Below are 19,261 nucleotides of genomic sequence, written 5' to 3'. Positions count from 1 at the left end.
CAGGAGAGGGGTTTCTAGATTAGAAAAGCTGCGAAACTCAACTGGGTTCCTCGCCAATCGACTGGGACCAGGCTGTGAGGGTTCTGGGGATGGTGAGGCGGAGTTGGGAACTCATGTGCATAGTTGTGAATGAGTGCGAGGGGCTTTTGGTGCCATACAAGATGTGTACTAGTCAGGGAGTAATAAAATACTGTCAGAGACCAGATCGAGATGAAAGAGTGTCTCCGTGGTGGAGGGCTTCGGCCTCAGCGACTTATGCCAGGAGTGCTGTGCCAAGTAACACGTCCATGCCCTAACTTACTAACTGGCAACCAGAACTAAAAGGGGGTAAACTCTAGTCGATTTTATTACTGAGGTGTAACCTATGTACAAGTTGAGTATATATAGTAACGAGGGTGGGCCTGTAAATGGTGGGGCTGAGTGGAGTGGAGCTAATGGGGTTAAACATTAGCTGATTGAATATTACCGATGAGTCGGGTTACGGGGTTAGCGGAATGGTAGGCGATAACCCAGAAATGGAAAGGAGGGATAGGCCCGAAGGTGGGCTTGCAGGGCAAGCGAGTGTATTGCCCAGCGGAGGCAGGAGTGCGCTAGTGGACGTTGGAGCTGTCCGGAAACCTTTGGGGCTCCATACTTAGGGAGGTGTAGGTAATATATTGAAAAGAGGGGGTGGTGACCATCGAGGGATGCGGAGGTGATTGCAGAATATGGGAGCTCCGAGGTTAGTGAAGAAGGAGCAGAGATAGTCCAGAGGGATCGGAAGGGGTGGAAGTTGATGGCTGTGGATGGATATGACAGCTGGAGTAATTCAGTATGCCTTATGTGGAATTATACTCCAAAAAAAAATGTGTTTATGCTCCATGAGCATTGGCAGATGGTCCTTGCATACAGGGAACCCATAAGGAATGTATAGTGCAATATATTCTGGTAGTGAAGGGTATAGTAGGTTATCCTGCCTACAGCATCCAGGGTTGAGGAGGCCTAAGTGTAGTGCCTGGCACTAGAAGCCTCATGGGGTGCAGAGTGGGCATGCATACTGACAGGCCTGATGTGGGACAGTAGTCCCTGGCCACTTAGACTGAAGTGGAAAGGATGAGAAGAAGGCTACTTCTTTGGTTCCCACTTCAGGTACATTTATATACATGCAGCTTGGGTCACATGATGGGTGCTACATCACCCTTGCACACAGCCACAGCCACCCAGGTGTCCCTGCAGGGGATCCTGAGGGCATCCACTACAAGTGTGTGTGCTGGGTACATGTAAGGTTGGTTGAGGTTCTGACCTTGGTGTTGACTCTTGCTGTTATGGAAATGGGAATTTCTCATTTTAGACTCTTATGGGTTCTGTATCATGTGATTTATATAGCAATTAAGTTTAACCAATCAACAATTACCAAAAAAACCGCTGTGCTAACATCTGTTAAACCTCATGTTACAACATCTGTGAAACTAAGCCTAATGAATCACCCCACCTCCACTTTCCACTTTCCTGCGCCAAGAACGGACGAAAATGGGCGCCCCCGGCCCCATTTTTGTAACACTTGCTATCCTCAAGCTGTCAGAAGTTAGGCAGTATAGAGCTGTAATTCAACAGGGGAGAAGAGTGAAAACTTGTTTCACCTTTCCCCACAATTTATATACATTGTTTACATTGATAAATAAAGAGTAATAAACAATGAATACAGAAAGCATGCACAGCATGCATCACCACACATCCATTCCCTCCAGTACAGCAGGAAACTGCCTGAGGCCCTTGGGCTGGGTGTGTCATGGGCATGCTGTGGACAGGTCAATGGTACTTGGGTTTATAATAAAAAATGTAAATGACTTAAAAATAAACTCAATAAAGGTATTTTCAGGAAAATCTACCCATTTTTATAACAAGGAGCTAGGAGCTGGAGTGAGCACTCCAGCATCCATACTGGGTCTTTTCACTGGGTTACCTCTGGATGAGGGCTGAACCCTGACAGCCACAAGTTAGCTGTATAGAGCTATATTTAACATAGAGGAAAGGAGTATTCTGTCAGGATATTGAGCTGCTTGGAGCTAAGGTCAAGGGATCCAGTAGATGTGGAGGTAAGACTAGGAAGGTCTGGGCCGGTCTCAATAGGAGAACCATGAGGTGTGCTAGGTGACACAGGCTCCAGCTGAGCAGTGAGGGGAAATGAGAGAAGAAAGCTGGCCCTTCCTAGGTGGAGATTGCATGCAGAGCACTTCCCTTGCACTGGAGTTTAACTCAACATCTTACTTCACCAAAGAACAAGAGCATACTCAGGCTGAAGGTCACTTGCATGTATGCCTTCAAATGGACCAAGGTCCTGAAACTATGACAAGTGTTTCACCATCAGAGCTGTTAGTTGCTGAAGCAGCTGCATGTTTGATGAAGGGGTTTAACTCTGTTGTGGTTATGCAAGATGTTCTCAGTGGCTTTTCCATACATCAAGGTGAACAAGAGGAGCTGCCTGCAATGCTTCTCTTGACCCTGGCTCATGATAAAGCAACTGATGCCCTGCAAGCTGTGCCAAATGCTCCCATCACACCCATAATCCAATTGATTCAGGCCTTGTTCACAAAATCAAAGTCAGTGCTTGCAATGAAGCTGTCTATTTCTCCAAATAAATCCACTCCAATGTTCCAGGATACATTTAAGGATGCTATGACACACTTTAACCACTTCATTAAAGTCCACCAGTGGAACTCATGCAGTGTGGAACAATTACTCCAGCTAACAACTCATGGTGCATTTGTTCTCTGTGCCAATGGGCAGCCAGGCTTTGATCTGTGTGGTGCAGGTGTTCTTGATGACAGTCAGAATATTGCCAAGACCAACTCCTTTGTGATTCTGGCCCAGGTCAAAAATGACCCAAGTTATATGGACAAGCCAGTGTTGGGTCTATTTGGTAGGAATTCTCCATGAAGATGATGCCAAACTAAATATTTGCATCATCTGAATCATATTTGCACTTGCTTTGGCCAAAGTCTGCCCACACCCCATGGTAGTGGATGCATTTCATATGACATCTGGTGTGCAGGACTACCTCCCAGTCTATGTCTATTTGGTCCAGTTAAACAGGCAGATAAAACTATCTGGAATGGCCTGTTGAAGGCATCATGCTCATGGGAACAGCTTTATAAAACTTGTGGTGCTGCACAAACCTTGTGGAGACATCAAAATCCTGGTGCTGCAAAACATGGGGATCATTGGGACCAGTGATGTACTTTGGATGCTAATGGATTAGTGTTGGATGGACAAGTCATGGATTGTAAGGAGTGCCAGCCCCACCCCTTATTCTCCCCTTTCTATTGTATATTTGTGCCATGACAAACATGTATAACTATGGATATACAATAGCATGAGAATATGTCAGAGTACACCTGTGTCCAGCCTGCTTACTCATGATTGATGACACTACACAGCCCCATGATCCAACCCTATGATCCATGATCCATGATCCCTGATCCCTGATCCCTGATCCCTGATCCCTGATCCTTGATCCTTGATCCAAGTCCTTGATCCAGCACAGCCCCACATAGCTGGATCAAACACCTGTGTAGATTGGCTGTGCATGCAGTAGGCTATATTATCCCCTGAGTAGCATGTAGTATATTAATAACAACTTCACCTGACATTGTGACTGGATGAATGGGATTGCATACATTGGCCTGCCAAGGTTTGCCATGAAATGACCTTCAGTCACTTGTGCTAGTGAATGCAAACCTTGTTTGCATAAGCAAGGCAGTCATATCCTAGGTCTGAAAATGCTGGAATCAACTGCAGACTTCCATCATTCAACTGCTGAAGGAGGAGAACAGAAAATCCTATAAAAGTGTCAGGGGACGGACCCCGGGTCCCCATGACCCCTCTCTCTATAGCCCACAGCCCAACCTGTAACAGCCTAGTCTCAAGGCAAAGAGCTACTGTGGGTAAGAAAGTGGTATAAACAAAGGGGCAAGTAGATACACTTGCCTACTGTGGGTAAGAAAGTGAGAAGAAGGTTAACTTCTCACTTTCCCACAGTGGCCCCAATATGGCGAAAACTTCCGGGGATACCCGGAAGTCACATGAGGTGGGATCCGGGGTCGGATCATGCGGCGCACGGAGCATGCGGCGCAGGAAGTGTGCGGGAAGTGGAGCGGGTCCGGACGCGGGTCCGGGTCCAGGCTAAGTCAGGGTATGTGCCCTGACATCACCCTCCCTCTAAGCCACTTCGCCCCGAAGTGGCCCTAGTCCCCAGGTAACCCATCCCTCAAGTGGTTAGAACAAAGCAAAACAAAAAATAAAGCGGGTGGGAGCGGGAGCGGGAGATGATGTGGTGGTGGAAATGTAAAACTATTCTAAGTTAAAAAGGCGGCGAAAAAATAAGAGTTAAGTTAAAAAAAATTAAACTAGTCGTCCATCGCCGCATATGCGGCGCTCCCCTAAGACTTGCCTGAAAAAAAATTTGGGTCCTTCAGCACCCTCCATCATCTGCTTGCGACTCGGCGACCTCCAGCCTGCATCCCTCATCATCTCATGATGCCCCAGCTGCAGTCGTGTCGTCCCCGTGATCACATCCGGCCTTGGGGCTGCGCCCACTTCGGGTATGGAGGGTGGTCGTGCAGCACTTGACCTCTGGGCCATCGTCTGCGTGCCTGCACTCTGACCTCCGGGCTGCGCTCCTCCGGGTATGCGGGGTCGGGGGTGTGGTAGCGCCGAGGTAGCGGCAATAGTGGGAGAGTCCCAGGGGATCCGGTAGGGTCTACACCCCGCTCCTCACCCTCCCTCTAATGCCACTTCGCCCCGAAGTGGCTAAACCTCAAAAACCCCCTCTCCCCCCTCCTCTGCACATGGTGGTCTGTTGCCTAGGACACTGGGCTCCTCTTCAGGGGTGGATGGGGAAAGTATGGAAAGGAAAAAATTTTTCGGGGTGGGTAGCGGGTATGCGGTAAAGATAGTCGGGCCCGAGACTGGGCCATGCGGGGTCGCGTGTGGAAAACAACTCTCCCCCAAGTGCATCTTGCACACTGGGGAGTCCGGGTGTGTGGACAGTGGGGCTACCTGATGTGGGCTGAGCACCACCCTCCCTCTGTGCCGCATTCCCAAGCGGTCACAGCAGGGGACCTTGGGCTCCTTCGTCAGCTCCTATCCTTCCTGTCAGGGCCCGGCCTTTGTCCGGGGGCGGCCCTACCTCAGAACTGGACACTTGCGGTGTCCCAGGCAGCCAGGTGCTGGATCTTACCCCAAGCTCCTCGAACTCAAGTTCGTAACATGACTAAGGGTAGGAGCCGAGCATGTTCCCGCGATGTGGAAAAGGTGTCACGTGGGTTAAGGCGAGTTGCTCGCCTTGACCCACGTGATTTTTCCTGCGGGTTCGCGTGCGGGCTGTAGTTGCGAAAGGTGTGTGAAGATGGGAGGATCAGGGAAGTGGGGGGAGGTCAGGGAAGGTGGTTCTGGGGTTGTATGGTCAGGTGTGGTTGCCCTGACACTTCCCTTCTCATGTCCATCCTCCATTGAAATTCTAATGTCAAACTCTCTCCTGGGTGCCCGGCACCGCAGGGAGTCGGGTCCGTGAGCCATAGCGGGTCCGTGATGCGGCTGGGATACACAACCCTCCCTCTATGCCGCATGCCTAAGCGGCCATAGCAGGGATCCTGGGCACTCTCACCAGCGGCATCCATTCCCTCTCATGCTCATTCTCCGTCATGAATCCAAAAAATGCGCTTGCGTGTGCATGCGACTCTCAGTCGCAAGTGAAAGCGGGGGTGGGTGGTCTCATCCAGGTTATCTTGGGCATCTGCGGTTACGAGGCTGGCAGCGGGTGGGTGACCCCGTTTCCAGAGTGCTTTTCGGCCAGTTCGTTGGCAGCAGTCGGGCGGCTTTGTCTCCCTAGCACATTCAGCGAGGTGTCCGGGTAGCGGTGGGATAATGTGGGGGACCGGGTGGGTAGTCTCTAGTGGGTCATCATTCTTGCATCTGCAGTTACGAGGCTGGCAGTGGGTAGGTGACCCCGTTTCCAGAGTGCCTTTCGGCCGGTACGTCGGCAGCAGTCGGGCGGCTATGTCTCCTTAGCGCGTTCAGCGAGGTGTCTGGGAAGCGGTGGGATGACCCTCAACTCAACCTCACAGATTGGAACACAATCTGTGGGACAGCGTTGCAAGGGGCTGGGATAGGGAATGGGAGTGTGGTTGTATCGCAGGTAATGAATGTGTAATGGTCTGGGGGAAGTGATGACGTGGCATGGCTGCCACTCGAAAATCGCGTGTTCGGCCCGTGCCCAGCTCCGACTCAGTCCGGGCTCTCATGGCCCATGCGGGACATCCTAGGTGGGCAGGGGCGAAGGTTGAAACCTTCTTCTGCTGTCAGGGGACGGACCCCGGGTCCCCATGACCCCTCTCTCTATAGCCCACAGCCCAACCTGTAACAGCCTAGTCTCAAGGCAAAGAGCTACTGTGGGTAAGAAAGTGGTATAAACAAAGGGGCAAGTAGATACACTTGCCTACTGTGGGTAAGAAAGTGAGAAGAAGGTTAACTTCTCACTTTCCCACAGTGGCCCCAATATGGCGAAAACTTCCGGGGATACCCGGAAGTCACATGAGGTGGGATCCGGGGTCGGATCATGCGGCGCACGGAGCATGCGGCGCAGGAAGTGTGCGGGAAGTGGAGCGGGTCCGGACGCGGGTCCGGGTCCAGGCTAAGTCAGGGTATGTGCCCTGACAAAAAGGCTGTTCTTTCTTCTGATACTTATATGTTAGTATTGGTACTTTAACTCAACCACTGTAGCATTTTGGTTGCTTTGTGTATTGATATTTATATGTGTTACTAATTGTTTGTGTGTGTATGTAACTCTCAGGGTTCAATTCACTTGTCTACCTGATTGTTCCACACAAAAATCACACTATAGACCTACTATTTTCAGTTGTTTTACCTCTGTCTTGTCACTTTTAACTCAGAGTGACTCCAACCAACTTGACTCAATGGGAAGAGGGGTCAGACCAGAAAATGTGGTCTTTTATACCTTCCTAAGGACTATTTACATTGCTGAGTAATCTTGTATTAAGCTTGGTAATCCTCTTATGTAAGCGATCAGCATTCCATTCTGCTTCTAGAACTTTCTGGAAGTTTTGGTGTGAGAATCAGCTGATTGCACTGTCTAACACCCATCATGACCTTGTTTACTCATTTTGTTCTAAGTCACATGTCATGGGGTTATTTGTTAGCTTAAGGGTGTAGCTTTCTGTTGGTATAAACAACAGTAAATTATGAGGATTATTTATGAAGATATGAATTTTTCAAGATTTAATTTTGAGGTTCTCCAGATTGCTTTGGCATTAACTCATCCATTTTCTTACAATTAATTCTGGATAAATATACCTTGTTCCTGGACTCAAACTCTTTAGTTTTGCATTTCTAGTTTATCCATTTCTACCACAAACTCAGGATGTTTGAGCCAGTCTTCTCTGCGAGCATGTTTTAATTTTGTTAAATCTGTTTCTCCCTCAATTCTTCAGATTTTAACATGAAATATTTCTGTACACAGACCTATACTTCAACACTCTAAGACTGATAAAGATTTTTTCCTACTTTTCTTGTATAAATATTTCCAATTCTTTCATCTTTTCCTCATACCTGACCACTTTCATTATGTAATTTTCTTCCAATTTCTCTTTGTCATTCATTTTGTACCTCCATAAAACTATTTTCCGATGTTGAAAGAGGGCTCACAGCTCTTGATGCTGACTAAGCTTGTGGGGGCCAAACCCTCAAAACCCTACTTTCTCCACTAAACTCACTACATTCTCGATCCTTAAACTCCATGTGGGTTCTCTGGGATTTCTGCAAGGTCCGGGTTCAGTGTCCACTACTCACTCATTGTGAGCTAGACCACTGCCCTTATTCCTACTGTTGGAATTCCACACACTCACACCAACTCTAGCATGTCCTGGCACCTTAGAGAATTTGGGGGAGGGGAGAACTTCTTTTTTAAAAATCTGGTATGTACAGGATTATCTCTGTCAATTCTCCACCGATTGGGACGTTCTTGATATCGTCGGAATCGTACGAATTAGCACTATTTTTAGGTACCAAATTCGTATCGAGTTGTCGCATGAATGAAAGGGGTGTTATAGTTGTGGAAGCGAGTCTGTGCATGGGCAATTATCCTGCCTACAACGTTATTGTGAATTTCTCAGATTTTATTTGATACAGGAAACCTTGTTTTTGTTTTTATTTGCTGTTTTTCTTCATTTTCTGGACCATCTTTTAATCTCCAGACTTGAAAGTTCATGTGGATACTCAGCTCATTGACTATGTTCTTTCTGATATTTTATTTCAATTCATTTTGCTGAATTATGATTTTATTACTATTTTTATTTCTTATCTGTGAGGTTGTATGATTTTTGTTTAATTTTCTGTGATGGTTTCTGGTTGTTTTAGTGTTGTAATTTTTACATTCTGTCAAACATGCCAATTCAGGTGCAGACAGGGCTCAACTAGGGGGTCCTGGGAGATCAGGTAGTGGACTGAAGCTTCTCCAGGAAGCCTGAGTCTGCTGGCTAGTACAAGAGTCTCTTAGAAGGACACAGCCTCAGTGACTCAGAAGGGAGTGCTGTGCCTCCATTATGTCTTAGTTGTTGTCATATCCATACAATCCCGACCTCCGCTCCGGGCTCCTGGAACTCCGAACTCCGACTTCCGGAGCCCTACTTCCCTTCCGTCACTTTCTCCTTGCCGACTCCCAAGAGGTTATCCCACCTCCGGCTCGGACACCACCTTCGGTCCGACTCCGGAACATTCTGGGTCCGACCCCAACCTCGACACCTTCCAGACGAGTACACAAAACCTATGCTCCCGACTCCGGACCTCTGCTCCGGAATCCCGTTTGCGTCTCCGTCTCTGGAACCTCCGGTCTTAGCTCTGACCTCGGACTTTGACCCCACCTCCGCTTATACCCATTGTATTGGTTAGCTCATTCCATTTAATTACGTTTGCCAATATTCCGGAGTTTAACTTCCGAGTTCGGACTTTCCGGACTTATGTCGGACCTTGCAACTATTGCATTGCTCCATTCAATTCCACTATTCTCCCTCATTCCTATTTGGGCTGCTGCTTCCTTTCTATTCAGTCAGCTAGCCATTCCCCACTCCTAACCTCCTTCCTTCCTCCTTGGGCCTTGGCCCTTCACTCCTCCTTTGGGAAACACCATTGAGTCAAACCCTTGACCCTCGGTGTTGTTCCTCTTTCCATCTCCCTTTGTCTCCTTTTATCCTACCCTTGTTCCTTTTGATTCCGGACCCCTCCTTATATACAATGTACCTAGTAACTTGTAACCTCAGTCCGAAATCGACATGAATTCCCCCCAAGAGACTTTCCCTCTGCTAGATCCGAAATTAGGGACCCCTAGGACAACCAGAAATGGCACAGCGCTCCGCCTGATGTCGGAAAAGTTACGAATCCACTGCATCACATGATGCCCGTTCCAATGCATTGCAACGCATTTCAATGAATCACAATGCCTCAGCTCACTGTTACAATAGGTATATCAAATGCCATTTCATGGTGTATGACATTGTAACTGACCCCATATTTGTGTAGCAATAAAATAAATGTTTTTTTGCCATTTTCAAAACTCTAGGCAGGATACCAGCCCGTTTTCAGTATTATTGACACGTGGTCTAATTTGGTTCCGCAATTGGGTCCAATTATCTCAAAAATGGCTGGGCAGATTGGGGTAAAAGTTAGTTGGGTCTCTTAGTTGCCAAGATATGAATGCGGACCCAAATTGGACAATACCAAAATTGGCTGTATCTCACCAACTACATTTTTCTATGCTCCCAAACTATGTACATCACATCCTAGCCTGGCGAGTCTCCGGATCGGGCTGGGGATTCTTATCACAGATCCATCATATGCCGCTGGCCAATCAGATATTTTATACATAAACAATAGGATTTTCTAAAGTCTGAGAGAAACTGTCTGTGCACCAAGTCTCCCACGCACACACAGCAGCAGCTAGGTGTTGTATATGGCTGAAACTCCTCGTATCTCCACCACTTCTTCACCATTTCTCATTGTTAAATTTGCGTTAGAATTGCCTTGACTTCCTACACCATCCATACTATAACTTCCTCACATGATTCCTGACCGTTTCTCTGCTGTAAAATTTTCCCAGTATTTATCCCTCTTGTGAGACCTGATGTTAAAACTGTGCCGATAATTATATCTATAGACAGTCACTCAGTCTCTAGCTTATAGCATGAGATCTCAGTTATATTACCTATAGACAGTAGCTAAAGACAATATACATTAACATGAGTTAAAGATTATGGAAAATAAAACGGTACAGCGTGTCTGAGGTGTAATTTAATTAAATGGCTATACAATAACCGGATGTGATCATGTGTAAGTCACGTGATTCAACCTGAGTGAGAACTCGCTCAGCCTTTTGGATATTTCCGAAAGGGGATGCAATTAATGCGCTGGTTTCCAACCCTGATATCCCCCCCTGACAGGATGATTCACTATGTAAGCTGGGTTCGGTGTCTTTATGCATTATCCCTCTAATATATCTATATGAGGAATCAAGGGTTGGTTACTAAGTAATAAGGGCTCGCTGGCCGAGCGGTAATATAGTGTGTATGATATAGTGATTGTGTGTTGTCAGTGTTCTCACGCCAGTCCTCAGGTTGTGTGTTCGATTCCTATGTGAGCTAATATATGACGTATTATCATTTTTAATGTATTAAATCAAGTGGATCACGTTGCAATGTATTTAAACCTATAAGCCGCATTGCAACACACGGGTCACGTTGCAACGTCAAGTGATCAATACAACGGTTGTATCGCCACATATCCGTTTTGGTCATTGCATCACGTTGCAATATATTGACATGGATTTGAACTTTTTCCGACAGAGTCGCTGAGGCCGAGGTCCTTCCACGCTAAGTCTCCAATTCCACTCCGGAGTCGTCCGAATCTGCCCAATTCTAACAGTTGTCCTTAATTTCAGATGACTGAGGTATCTTGTAAGAGGGGGACATGAATCACTCATAGAGGAGTTTGGGGGTGAGGATTAGAACTAATGTACAATGGGTTCTAATCTACAGGTATATATATTAAAGCAGAGGAGAGGACTTTAGTCAAAGTCCAGATGATACTGAAAGGTTCCGAATATCTCTAATGGGGAACCAAGGTGTCAGGTCAAGGGGGGTGGAGTAGAAGGCTGGAGAATAAATGGGAACAAGAAGTGGGTAAGGGGGAGTTAGCTGACTGAATGAAAAGAAGATGTCAGTCATGAGAGAAGTGGGAGATGACTGATCAAGATGGTGAAGGGCAGAGTTGCTGAGGAATGCAGATAGCTCCAAAGCTGGAGTTACACATCTGAGAAATATTGGGTGACTCCAATAAATGAAAAAGGATTTAAAGGTATATAATAAATTGTTGGGAATTGTAAGGCCAGTTGGGGTGCCGGCCTTGGTGACTCCTCAATCCTCAGGCTGTCAATAACGTAGACTGTATGGAGCTAGTATTTGACAGGGGGGGAGGAGAAGAGCTGAGCCCCTTTTCCTGACCCCAGACACTATATATGTATATACAGTTGTTTTACATTGTTTATTACGAAGAATATTGAAGAATAAAGAATAGAGGAAATGCATGCAAAGTGTGCATCATCCCATCCCTGTCCATCCCTTACAGGAATCCACTGGGAGGTCAGAGCGGTCTGGGGATTCTGAAGGTTCTGACTTGGGTCCAAGCATCTGGGGTGGAGATGGCTGAGGGTGAGTGTGCTGAGGTCCAGTCCAGAGCAGAGACAGTGGGGGCAGAAGTGGAGTGGGACTGTAGGGGGAAACAGTGTAGGAGATGGCAAGCTTGTAGGGAGTGTTGTAGTGAGGTGTGGAAGTGCAGGGTCAGGATTCTGGGATATGACCTTGGTAGCACCTTCACCAATAACACCCCATCCATACACATTATGCTTTACAGAGTGCCAATCACCAGCAATGTAAAGCCCATTTGTGGAACTTGAGTGAGTAACCTCAGGTTTCTGTTAGAACTGGGCGAGGGCGGATGATTCTGGAGGGGAACTGGAGACTTAGCAAGGAGGGACCTTGGCCTCAGCAACTCATGTGGAGTGCTGTGCCATTGCTGTTTGTCCATTTGGTCTCCATTTGAGAGGCAGCAAGCAGGAAGTCTCTAGGGGGAATTTCAGGTCAATTTTAGACTGAAGGTCCGAAATGAGTATGTACAAGCGCCTGTATATAATAGGGAGACAAAAGCACAAGGAAATCAAAGGGGGTCCAAAATGGAACAAAGGCATCCAAATGGGAACAAAGGGATGACAGAAGTGGAGCAGCACCGAAAGGTCATAGGTTAGAACCTGTGGTACATCCGAAAGGAGATAGGGAGGGTGAAGCCCAGAGGGGCAGGAGGATGAGGTGAAGTGGGGATGATGACTGACTGGCTAGAATGGGGAGAAGCAGCAGTCCAAATAAGGATGAGGGAAAAGCACGAAAGATACATTACAAGCAGCAAAAGTGCTGAGTATGATCCATGGAGCTTGGGGGTTTGCGGAGCTTATGGAGGTTATGGAGGTGGGGTTGAAAGTCTGAGGAATGTTGGCAATGGTGTTTACATAGTATGAGGTCACCAATGCAATGGACTTAAGCCGAGGTGGAGTCAAAGTCCGAGGTTGGAACTATGACAGAAACTTGGAGTGAAGGTACGAGCAGGGTCCGAGTACAGGGTATGGGACAGTGGCGGAAGGTCATAGCTTGGTGGAGGTTTTGGCAGAAGAGAGTCAGAGGGAGGAGAGAGATGAGAGGAGTGGGGAGAGGAGTGGAGGAGGAATGGTGTCAGGTCTGAAGGTAAGTATCGGAACAGACAGAGGTAGGGTAGGAGAGTGACAGAAGGGTGGAGGTGTTGTGAGGAGTAAGAAGAGGAGTAGGAGGAGGTGTGGTGTCAGGTCCGAAGGTGAATATTGGAACAGACAGCAGTAGGGTAGGACTCTGGAGGAGACGAGGATGAGGGTCCAGGAGTCGGTTCAGGATTGGGTATGTACAGATGTGACAGTTTCCCAGTCTCATTGATGGTGATAGTGGTGTAGCTGTATTCAACTTCCATAAGGTGTCCCTGGAAATCTGCATAGGATACAACAGGAGGTTTTGGGGGGATGAGTATAAGTTTCTGAGAGTGGTTGATGTTGGCAGGATCAAATGTGCTAGATTCAAGCACTGAGACCCTTTTGTGTCTTGCTATGTGACCACTAGCCAAGCCTAAACACATTCAGAGCAATTATTAACATCATAAGTGGTATAGGCACATACTGAGAGAATGTTCATGCTTTTGACCAATGAAAAACTCCTCATTGTCACCAAATGGTTTCTATATATATATATATGTTTGTCAAAGTTTATATTCAAGAGAAAGTGAGTTGTAACATACCAAGGTTTCTTCATCAAATGTAAATCGAAGGGATAGGATTTGCTCACCATGAGTTGCATTGGAGTGCTTCTGGTAGAACTCCAGGACAGTAGAAGTGCCCTCAAGATCTTCCATTGGAACATGCTGAAATGCTGTTGGGCCAAAATGAATATCATACTTAAATGCATGCCTTGCAACAGGGATCAGCCAAGTGATATGGATTTCTGTAGAGAATTATTACCTAGTGAAGGCACCTCTCTTTTCTGTTTGAAATTCTGCATAAAATGCAGATGAGGATGTCACAAGAAGATGGTTGAATGCCTCATGCATCAATGTGCTTGCTGTATATTGCTGATGGTTGGAGAATCTCTTTAACTAAGTATAAACACATATGTAGATAGCTGATAAAAAGCTAATTTTATGGGAGCTATATCTGGTAGGCTCACCATGACCGATGCAGTATTAACTGCACCACTCTGCTGGAAAAGGTATATTTGAATGACACAGCACCAGCTTTTGCATCCTTCATTGACTGGTTCTGCTTGAATATCCTTGTGGTGGAGCAGGTGAATGTTGTTTTAGCTAAAAAGTTGAAGCTTGGGCTTGGTAGTGGACAGTGCCACCAGCAATAGATGCTGCAGTAGGGGTTAAGTGTGGAATCAATGGCAGCCCCGGTAGAAACAGCGGCTTGGACTGTTGGAATAGCAAAGCTTGGCTTTGAAGTGGATTGGTCTGTAGGAACTGGGGGGTCTGTCATATCCCAGAATCCCAACCCCACTCACTCCCACCACACCACACCTTCCTAACAACTTCACCATCCCCTACACCATAACTCCCCACTCCCAAGTCACCTTCCTTCTTAACTGTCTCAGCTCCGGCCTGTTTGTGGCACACTGAACCTTGGCCACTCCCATCCCAGAAGCTCGGTCCTGAGTCGGCACATTCCTGTGTCCTTCTTAGAGCCTCTTGTACCATCCAGCAGAACCGGGCCTCCTGGAGAAGCTTCAGTCCACTACCGGAGCTCTCAGATCCCCTCTAGTTGAGCCCCACCTGCATTCAGACTCATGCATTTTTCCCCTACGATCCGGGTTTTTGACAGGGTCCCCTTATACCAAGGATGGCTGTCTTAGCCTGCTGGTAGAGGTTTAAATTCAACTGGAAGTGGTCCATGATCTTTCCCTTATAAATTATTTGATATAAGGATGAGATGCAAATTATGCAGAATGTATAGTACATACCAAGCTCAGTTAAGCATTTCCCACAAATTTTATTTGGCAGCTCAACCACAAAGATGGCAGAGAAAACACAACATTGCTTCTTTAAAAGCTTCTACAAATATTTCAGATACAGAATTGTGCTTACATGGTTGAAAACCATGATACATACCTTTTGCAAAGTATCCTGGTCTTCCTCCTTAGCTTTGGCCACCTTGGCACACAGATTACATATCTCAGTTTGCATCTTGGCAAAAGGCATAGTAGCCGATTGAATATTACCGACAAGTCAGGTTACGGGGTTAACAGAATGGTAGGTGATAACCCAGAAATGGAAAAGAGGATAGGCCTGAAGGTGGGCTTGCAGGGCAAGCGAGTGTATTGCCCAGTGGAGGCGGGAGTGCGCTAGCGGACATCGGAGCTGTCCGGAAGCCTTCGGGGCTCTGTACTTAGGGAGGCATAGGTAATAAATTGAAAGGAGGGGGTGGTGACCATTGAGGGGTACCGAGGTGATTGTGGAATATGGGAGCTCTGAGGTTAGTGAAGAAGGAGTGGAGGTAGTGGAAGTCGATGGCTGTGGATGGATATGACATGGGGGGGGAATTGGGGGGGGGGGAATGAGGTGGGGAATGAGGGAAAAATTGAGGGGGGAAATGGGGGGGAAATTTGAAGGGGGGAATGGGGGGGAATGAGGGGAAAATCGAAGGGGGGATGGGGGGGAAATTGAGGGGGGGGATGAAGGGGAAAATGGGAGGAAAATGAGGGGGAACTGGGGGTTTCTAAAAAGTCAGGGAAAATTAAGGAAAATTCAGAAAATGGGGGACTTTCTAAAAATGGAGAATGTCCAAAAAATCAGGGGAAATTAGGGGGAAAATCAGAAAATTTAGGATAAGTTAGGGAGAGATATTTCAGGAAATTAGGAATAATTGGAAAAGAAATTAAATCACTTTTTTGATAATTCAATGTGTATTGGAAAGTGCCAAAGTGGGGCAATGTAGCAATGTATGTTTCAGTGTTAGAAAAGTGTCCCACCATGTTTTGGTGAGCCAAATAACCATGGCTTTTTGACCACAGGAAATTTGGTGTCAAAGGCTTGGATGATATCTGAAGAATACATCAGCTCTTTGTTTGCTTTATTGGGTGGTATTTTTAATTTACTTCATTTGGAACACTTTTTTAAAACTGATTTATACCCTACATAACATGCATGGTTACATTGCCACACTTTGGTGCTTTCCAATTCACATAGAATCATCAAAATTGGTTGAGTTTTGAGCAAGAAATGAGATGAAAGATAAAGTGCAAATTTTTGAATTTCAGAGTTTTCCTCATATTTTGTAAATAGCAATACACAAATAAGGTGCTGATTTTAGTAAACACAAAAGGTATATGATATGAGCTTTCAGAGCAATGACAATGGCCATTTTACACACACATATATCCATATTATCTTTGCACTACTGGTGCCAAAATAACTAAGCAGATTTCATGGAGATATGAAGACCATCCATTATTTAAAAACAAAAAGTAATGATGCTGGCCATTTAATATGCATTTCCAAAAATGTATATACATATTATCTTTGCACTTCTGCATCCTTAGGAGAACAAAATCATTCAAACATTTGATTTTCTCCACCCAATGTGTAGAGGGTGCACAGCAAAAAGACTCAATTTACTCAGAGCTCCCTACCAAGTTTGCTGATGTCACACTCTGTTATATAAATATGTAATTACATTGTTGTACATTATTTATAGCAAGGGAATAAAGATGGTCGGCCTCAAGGAACATCATTCCTTACAGGAGATGAGGGTCCATTACTGAATTGGGGGTGTGGTGATCAGGAGGGGGAATGGAGGTGGTGATTGTGAATGACACCAGGCTGGTTCTGGAGTGACTGGAATGGGACTGGGACAACTGAAGTTGAGAATTGGAGTGAAGTTGTAATACCTGTATATGATGCAAATCACATATGTACTGTTGTCAGCAAAACACCCAATGGCCCAAAGGGGACATTGGCATGACTTGAACATGCACCCTCTGGGAGGAATTGACTTCTGGTCAACTACCTTAGCCACATTGTTCTTCATTTCATTTTATGCACTAAAACAAAAAGGAGACACTGGCATGATTTGAACCTGCACCCTCAGAGAGGAATTGACTTCTAGTCAACTCCTTTAGCCATTCAGCTACAGTGTCCTACACAGTGACATACCCTGTGAGTCACATATTGTGGTTCTTCAACTTATTTTATCCACTAAAACAACAAAAGGAGGCACTGACATGACTTAAACATGCACCCTTATAGTAGAATTGACTTCTAGTCAACTGCTTTAACCATTCAGCCACAGTGTCCTACACAGTGATGCACCCTGTGAGTCACACATTTTCTTCACCTTAGTTCATTCACTAAAACCAAAAAGGAGACACTGGCATGATTTGAACATGCAGCCCCAGAGAGGAATTGACTTCTAGTCAACTGCCTTAGCCATCCAGCTGCAGTGTCCTACACAGTGATGCACACTGTGAGTCACATGTTGTTCTTCACTCACTCACTCACTAAAACCAAAAAGGGAGACACTGGCATGATTTGAACATGTACCCTCTGAGAGGAATTGACTTCTAGTCAACTGCTTTAGCCATTCAGCCACAGTATCCTACACAGTGATGTACCCTGCAAGCCACATATTGTGGTTCTTCACCTTAATTCATTCAGTAAACAAAAAAGGAGACACCAGCATGGTTTGAACATGCACCCTCTGAGAGGAATTGACTTCTAGTCAACTGCCTTAGCCATTCAGCCACAGTGTCCTACACAGTGATGCACACTGTGAGTCACATGTTGTTCTTCACTCACTCACTCACTAAAACCAAAAAGGGAGACACTGGCATGATTTGAACATGCACCCTCACAGAGGAATTGACTTCTAGTCAACTGCCTTAACCGTTCAGCCACAGTGTCGGTTGCACAATGATGCACCTTGCAAGCCTCATTCATATTGCTGCATTTCTCCTGCCAAACAAAGTGGCCCAAAAAGAAGACACTGGCATGATTTGAACATGTACCCTCTGAGAGGAATTGACTTCTGTCAATTGCTTCAGCTATTCAGCTACAATGTCCTGCATAAACTGCAAATCACATATAGGGTGTACTTTCCTTGGTCTTTTGTTGTGAGGACACTGTAGCTGAATAGCTAAAGCAATTGACTAGAAGTCAATTCCTCAGAGAGTACATGTTCAAATCATGCCAGTGTCTTCTTTTTGGGTCACTTTGTTTGGCAGGGGAAATGCAGCAATATGAGACTTGCAAGGTGCATCATTGTGCAAGACATTGTGGCTGAATGGCTAAGGCAGTTGACCAGAGGTCAATTTCTCATATGAGGATGCATGTTCAAATCATGCTGGTGTCTCCTTTTTGTTTACTGAATGAATTAAGGTGAAGAACCACAATATGTGGCTTGCAGGGTACATCACTGTGTAGGATACTGTGGCTGAATGGCTAAAGCAGTTGACTAGAAGTCAATTCCTCTCAGAGGGTACATGTTCAAATCATGCCAGTGTCTCCCTTTTTGGTTTTAGTGAGTGAGTGAGTGAAGAACAACATGTGACTCACAGTGTGCATCACTGTGTAGGACACTGCAGCTGGATGGCTAAGGCAGTTGACTAGAAGTCAATTCCTCTTAGAGGATGTATGTTCAAATCATGCTGGTGTCTCCTTTTTCATTTACTGAATGAATTAAGGTGAAGCTTGCTGGGGTACATCACTCTAGGACACTGTAGCTGAATGGTTAAAGCAGTTGACTAGAAGTCAATTCCACTATAAGGGTGCATGTTCAAGTCATGCCAGTGTCTCCTTTTGTTGTTTTAGTGGATAAAATAAGTTGAAGAACCACAATATGTGACTCACAGAGTACATCACTGTGTAGGACACTGTAACTAAATGGCTAAAGCAATTGACTAGAAGTCAATTCCTCTCTGGGGGTGCATGTTCAAATCATGCCAGTGTCTCCTTTTTGTTTTAGTGCATAAAATGAGGTGAAGAACAATATGTGGCTCACAGGCTACATCATCATTGTGTAGGACATTGTGGCTGAATGGCTAAGGCAGTTGACTAGAAGTCAATTCCTCTTTGAGGATGCATGTTCAAACCATGCCAGTGTCTCCTTTTTGGACCATCTGGTGTTGTATTGACAACAGTATGTGATTTGCAGGGTACTCCCAATCAGGTATGATTGAGGTTGGTAGATTATGAAGTCTTACAACTTTGCAGAGGAATATGTGCTTTTTCTCTGCCTTTCTAGACAACTCTCACATCCACCACCTGTCTCCTGACTTGACTCTGCCCCCTCTGGTTGATGCCTATGAACTGTAACCTCCACAGTGAGCTCTGACCTCCCTCCACCATCATCACCCTTTCTCTTCCACTCCTCCTTGAATCTCCTCTGGTGTGCTGGTAAGGAACCAAAGTCCCTGACAACCTCTGGACCTCTTACCTCCAGACTCTGGACCTCCTCACCTCCTGGACCACACCAACTCTGACCCTTTCTCTGCTTGTTATATTATTGTCAGGGCCCAGCCTTGGCACAGAGGCAGCTCTAACTCAGGGTCAGACACAGAAGATGCTACTGGGTCACTGTCAGGGCATGCCCCACCAT

The 19,261-nt window shown here is 46.0% G+C and overlaps 2 protein-coding genes and 10 non-coding genes across 12 annotated transcripts; 6 read left to right on the top strand and 6 right to left on the bottom strand.

Annotated features, from left to right (window-relative positions):
- Positions 1–1,698: 1,698 nt before the first annotated feature.
- EI90DRAFT_3023282 (uncharacterized protein) lies at positions 1,699–3,213 on the top strand (the record flags this gene model as incomplete). Its single annotated transcript, XM_039057860.1, has 5 exons — positions 1,699–1,761; positions 1,849–1,899; positions 2,006–2,075; positions 2,192–2,899; positions 3,032–3,213. 5 exons carry the CDS (start codon positions 1,699–1,701, stop codon positions 3,211–3,213), a joined length of 1,074 nt encoding a protein of 357 aa, XP_038907923.1.
- Positions 3,214–12,769: 9,556 nt separating this feature from the next.
- On the bottom strand, positions 12,770–14,868 carry EI90DRAFT_3137761 (uncharacterized protein; the record flags this gene model as incomplete). The annotated part of the gene is made up of 6 exons (XM_039064864.1): positions 12,770–12,977; positions 13,031–13,244; positions 13,296–13,353; positions 13,414–13,544; positions 14,631–14,721; positions 14,779–14,868. The coding sequence occupies 6 exons, from the start codon at positions 14,866–14,868 to the stop codon at positions 12,770–12,772; spliced, it is 792 nt and encodes a 263-aa protein (XP_038907922.1).
- A 1,855-nt stretch (positions 14,869–16,723) lies between these two features.
- On the bottom strand, positions 16,724–16,805 carry EI90DRAFT_t304. The gene has a single exon. It is a non-coding gene; the product is annotated as a tRNA-Ser (tRNA).
- A 74-nt stretch (positions 16,806–16,879) lies between these two features.
- EI90DRAFT_t303 lies at positions 16,880–16,961 on the bottom strand. The gene has a single exon. It is a non-coding gene; the product is annotated as a tRNA-Ser (tRNA).
- Positions 16,962–17,181: 220 nt separating this feature from the next.
- On the bottom strand, positions 17,182–17,263 carry EI90DRAFT_t302. Its single transcript has one exon. It is a non-coding gene; the product is annotated as a tRNA-Ser (tRNA).
- A 72-nt stretch (positions 17,264–17,335) lies between these two features.
- Positions 17,336–17,417, bottom strand: EI90DRAFT_t301. Its single transcript has one exon. It is a non-coding gene; the product is annotated as a tRNA-Ser (tRNA).
- A 69-nt stretch (positions 17,418–17,486) lies between these two features.
- EI90DRAFT_t300 lies at positions 17,487–17,568 on the bottom strand. The gene has a single exon. It is a non-coding gene; the product is annotated as a tRNA-Ser (tRNA).
- Positions 17,569–17,782: 214 nt separating this feature from the next.
- Positions 17,783–17,862, top strand: EI90DRAFT_t305. Its single transcript has one exon. It is a non-coding gene; the product is annotated as a tRNA-Ser (tRNA).
- A 71-nt stretch (positions 17,863–17,933) lies between these two features.
- Positions 17,934–18,016, top strand: EI90DRAFT_t306. The gene has a single exon. It is a non-coding gene; the product is annotated as a tRNA-Ser (tRNA).
- A 71-nt stretch (positions 18,017–18,087) lies between these two features.
- On the top strand, positions 18,088–18,169 carry EI90DRAFT_t307. The gene has a single exon. It is a non-coding gene; the product is annotated as a tRNA-Ser (tRNA).
- Positions 18,170–18,376: 207 nt separating this feature from the next.
- EI90DRAFT_t308 lies at positions 18,377–18,458 on the top strand. Its single transcript has one exon. It is a non-coding gene; the product is annotated as a tRNA-Ser (tRNA).
- A 228-nt stretch (positions 18,459–18,686) lies between these two features.
- EI90DRAFT_t309 lies at positions 18,687–18,768 on the top strand. Its single transcript has one exon. It is a non-coding gene; the product is annotated as a tRNA-Ser (tRNA).
- The last annotated feature ends 493 nt before the right edge of the window (positions 18,769–19,261 follow it).

This window comes from Cantharellus anzutake (genome assembly GCF_015039405.1).
Source record: "Cantharellus anzutake strain C23 chromosome Unknown EI90scaffold_200, whole genome shotgun sequence".
In the NCBI taxonomy this organism is placed as follows: Eukaryota; Fungi; Basidiomycota; class Agaricomycetes; order Cantharellales; family Hydnaceae; genus Cantharellus; species Cantharellus anzutake.
The sequence above is the reverse complement of the archived record's forward strand: the minus strand, read 5'-3'. Positions and strand labels throughout refer to the sequence as shown.